General features: G+C 43.8%; 1 protein-coding gene across 1 annotated transcript in view; it reads left to right on the forward strand.

Annotated features, from left to right (window-relative positions):
- Positions 1-2,685: 2,685 nt before the first annotated feature.
- AIDA (axin interactor, dorsalization associated) overlaps positions 2,686-4,396 on the forward strand; it is a gene marked incomplete at its 5' end in the record, with an annotated part of 23,572 nt that continues 21,861 nt past the window's right edge. The window contains 1 exon segment of the mRNA XM_009077270.1: positions 2,686-2,755. Coding sequence (XP_009075518.1) covers positions 2,686-2,755 — 70 coding nt within the window.

The raw sequence follows: 4,396 nt of genomic DNA on the forward strand, positions 1-4,396 counted from the left end.
GTCTGCCGGCTGCCTGCAGCATGGTCATGAGAGGCTGTAATCTCATAATTTCATTCACTCACTAGGCAGGATGATGCAAGTTCAGTTATTTGCAGTTTGCTGATGGCCCTTACAGTAGGGCAAGCTGTTACTACAAACCTTGGCACTAGGATGAAGAGAAGTTCTCTTCCAGATCTGTATCTTGGAAAGAAAAAAACATTATTGAAAAGTAGGAGATATTTTTACTAACTACCCTTATGTGGACGTCTATGAGGAGTCTAGTAGGGTCCTAGTGCTTCAAACTGTCTTGGCAGTCTCACAGTCTGTTTCATGTAATGATGTTTCTTCAGAATGAAAAGTCTTGAGGCTTCTCCTGAGTGGTGAGGTCACTAAATGTTTGCAGGCAGTCCAGTTTGAGAGTTGAAGTACAAATTCTGTTCCCTTCCTCCCACCATTGCTTGTGTCAGTTGAGAACTGAGGTGATCTTTGCGCCCTGGCTCTGTTCTGATTTTGGAGCAGTGTGATATCTGTGTAAGAAAGCTCCTCTAGGGTAGTAGTGTATTGTAAGCTGCTCTTGGAAGCCTTATCAGTGAGTTTCTACGGAGTAGGTGTCAGCAGATGAACCCTGTGGTTCCAGAACTGAGAAGAAAGGAGAATGAAGATCAAAGAATTACAGGGAGATATTTTCCTAGGGAAGAGCAAACCTTTTTCTGTGTGCATATCTGCTGCTTGTTGATTTAGCAGCTAAATTAGTGACAATTTCAAGCTGTAGGGTAGAAGCTTCAAACAACCAGCACAGGGCAAGATACCAGCCTGTAGTTCTGGACAGACATTGCAGTGTGGGTTTGTGCTGTCAGCTTCTCAAATGGCCCCCTGAGGTGGGTTGCACAAGTGTGGTGTTGCAGTTGTCCAGGTGCTGGGAATGCTGGCAAAGTCTATGCTAATCAACACTCTGAATCTGCAGAAAAGCTGGTTACAGTGAGCTTGCTGATGCTGAGAAAGCTCAGATTTGGGAAAAATCTAAGTCTATGGATTTAATGGTTGCTGATGTAAAACACAGTTATTTACCTCTTGTGTCCATCTGCTCAGGTCTTTTCTGTTTCTCTGGAAGTGCAGGAAGCTTGGTGCAAAGATTGGCCCTTGTTCATTCAGGTGCTTACTTACACTGGAAGTGTCAGCAGTGGCTTCCCTGCTGAATGTCTCCACCTGTGGAACTTGGTCTAATCCTCCTTTGAACCAACTTCAGGTGGGATGCCAGATGCATTTATGTGGACTAGGGTGGGATTTCTTGGTATTAGTGACAAATGGAAAGAGGGTTGAGTTACTGATGCTTGCAGCAATGCTAGTGCTGTGATGCTGCCTGTTGTGGGTAGCATATTGCTGCTATGGTGATAGCGTTTTCTTAAATTGTCACTTTTATATGCCCTTCCTCTATGTCCTGTGTATCACAGGGCAGGGTGATAGGGCAGGAGTGTACTTTTGTATTCAGTCATTGTTTGTGGTTTTTGTCTTTTCTCAGATACCATCTTTCCCCATTTATTGGGGCAAACACCACTGAGTTGTGCAGTTACCTTGTCCTGTTGATTGTGGTCTCACTGGTGCTAGTTACAAGCCACAGTGGTCTCGATCCTTTTGCGTTTTTTTAAGCAAGCTTATTTATAGAAAAAGCAAAGAAATTGAGTTCTGATTTTTGTTTCTGCTACTTTGACAATAATCTGTTCTGCTGTATGCATCTTGGTGTATGTATTATAAAACCCCCCTCCAAACCAGGCTAATGCCCACTGCAGTGGTGGAGAGAAGCAGAATCCCTTTAACAGTGCAAACTTAGGAGATTCCAGGCAGAAGTGTATTGCCATGTCCCGAGTACTGCTGCTGTCCCTGAGTCTCCCCTCAACCCCTGTCCTCCCTCCTGCTCTGCTTGTAAAAAAAATTATTTACGGGGAATGGCAACAGTTGCCCAGAGGTTTTGGTTGTTTAATGTTCTTCTTCCTCCCTGGATGGAAACTGTAACTCTTCCCATAGTTCCCCTCCAGCTTCCTTTCACTTTCTCGACCTCTTTCTCTTTACTGTTACTTTCCAAACCCCCTTGTACTCCTGCCTGCGTGGTGACAAGGGGTGGGTGTCTCTGCTCTGCCTGGAATGCAGACAGGCACAGCTGTGACCTGATACACTCTGGCGGCCTGGGCCAAGTCTAGGCTTCCAGGGCTGGGAGAGCATGTCACCGTTGCCTAGGGTGCCCACTCCCAAGCCAGCCTGCCTCAGACTCTCCCTGTGAAATGGATGTGGTTGCACCACAGTGGTTCTTCACAGGGGCTGTGATTTGTTGTTATAAAAGAAGAGGGTGGTGAGAGGAAAAGGGTCAGTGCTTATAAAAGGGGTTCTTGGCTAGAAGGACCTTCGTACCTGTTCTCCCTTCATAATGCATCATATATTTAGTCTTTCCTGCCTGGTAGTGTAGTTGCATATTTTGTCCACCTTCTGGGTTTTCTTAAAGTATGGACTACCATGCCTGTAGAAAACTTCGTTTAAAAAAAAAACCACAAAAAACCCACAACAACAGCATCCCACCCAAAAAAAACCCCAAACACCCCTATTTGGAGCAGCAGTCTGTGGCCCTTTTGGCTGACATATTTTCAGGAGCCTAGAGGGGGAGCGTGTGTTTCTGTGCTGTGTTCCCACTCTACAATATTCTTTTCTCCCATCCAGATTAGCAAGGCATCTACAAAAAGAGGCGCAGTCTCAGCACAACAACTCGGAATTCACAGAAGATCAAAAAGTGAGTATTGCTGTTTGCTCAGTCAAGGAGCTTGACTCATAGATGCTGATGTGTGTTTTTTTTCATCTCACAGGCCAGAGCCTTATGACACCTTTTTTCCTCCCTCAGTATACGCAAACAGAAACAGAGCCCAGAGTGGCTAAAACATTTGCTGTCACTACACATGACAGATGCTCTGCTATGTAATATTGAATGTCATGCATGCTGGCCAGAGGCCTTCACAGCTGGAGTGGTTTTTTGGGTGACGTTTGTTAACTTGCTTATTCAACATTAGTGCAATTTATGTTGTGAAGTCTGAATACAAACTGTCTTGAACTGCAGACATCAAGGGTGTGCAGGGGGATGTTAGCTTAACATGTAACACCTGACAGGGAAGGGTCCTGGCAGAATAGTCCCTAGCGGCCTCTTAAAATGTATTTGTTTATAATCTTTCAAAATATTGAAATTACTTTACTCCTCCCTCCCCTTGGTTTCTCATCTCAGCAGTATGCAATTCTGTGGAAAATGCTAGCTGAGGTCTCATGCTGCAAAATAAAATCTTTTGAGATACAAGTCCCTACTAAATTTTTGTGTCTGCTATAAAGGCATGTTTTTCTTAGGAATACCATGTTAGAGACTTGTATTTTCAGCTTTCCAAGTCATAAGAGCACTTGTTTAAGCAATGGTGTTACCTGAAAATTGACATTTGCTAGCTCAGAATCTCACCTATGGTAATAGGGTGCTAGAATAACAGGATCTGTGTTTGGAACTGTCGATCCTGAAAACAGGTCCTGGCTACAGAAAGTTCAGATGAACTGTATCTGTTTAAAGAAACTTACACAAAGAAGTGCAGCTTTGCTCAGAATCTGACAGAAGTTTGTAACTGTTTCCTTGATGTGTACCAGTAAGCAAAGCAAAGAGCTGCTCTTTTGTATTCTGTTCACCTTCTACAAAGAAGGCAATAAGGTTCTTGATTGCCTTAAACCAAGACACATTCTTGGAGAAGAATTTGGTCCACTTTTCTTGAACTGCAAGCCTTGAGAGCCTTGTTAATGTTGGACAGCTGTTTACTCTTTAATTGCTTCTGCTCTCTATCCCTTGCTGGTAGCTTTCTCCATCATTCTGAGCTATAGGCATCTTTGCTGCATGTTTCCCCTCTGCGGATACTTTTGAAAATGTACTTACTTCATGAAGGCAAAGCTGTTAATCTCACTTGCGGAGACATCATCTCCTGTGAGTATGGGAACCAGGACTGCACAGGACTTTGCTTCCAGATGTTCCCCGAGTCTTATGAAAAGGACCTTGGATGAGATTGTGGAGGTGAATGAGGTCAGCCGTGAGGGAGGGCCTGAGGGGCTCTGGAAGTGGAGATAACTGACCTCACATCTGAGATGCACAACTGTGATTGTGTCTTAAGGCAACAACCTTCTGGAAAGAAAAAAGTAAGGAGTGGTAGTTTTAAATCCTTGCAGAGTGATACCCATTTCTAAAGCTGATACAACTTACAAAAGAGGTTTGAAATTATATCACTTGCTGTTTTTTTGCAGATCAGTAAATGGCTGATGTGCCAAAGCTTTGAGTCTGGTTACCAAATAGCAGTGGCTATTTCATTAGCACATGCATAGCCCAATTCCCCAACATTTTGTTGAGAGAACACTCTCT

The sequence above is a fragment of the Acanthisitta chloris genome, unplaced genomic scaffold (assembly GCF_000695815.1).
Source record: "Acanthisitta chloris isolate BGI_N310 unplaced genomic scaffold, ASM69581v1 scaffold40096, whole genome shotgun sequence".
Classification (NCBI taxonomy): Eukaryota; Metazoa; Chordata; class Aves; order Passeriformes; family Acanthisittidae; genus Acanthisitta; species Acanthisitta chloris.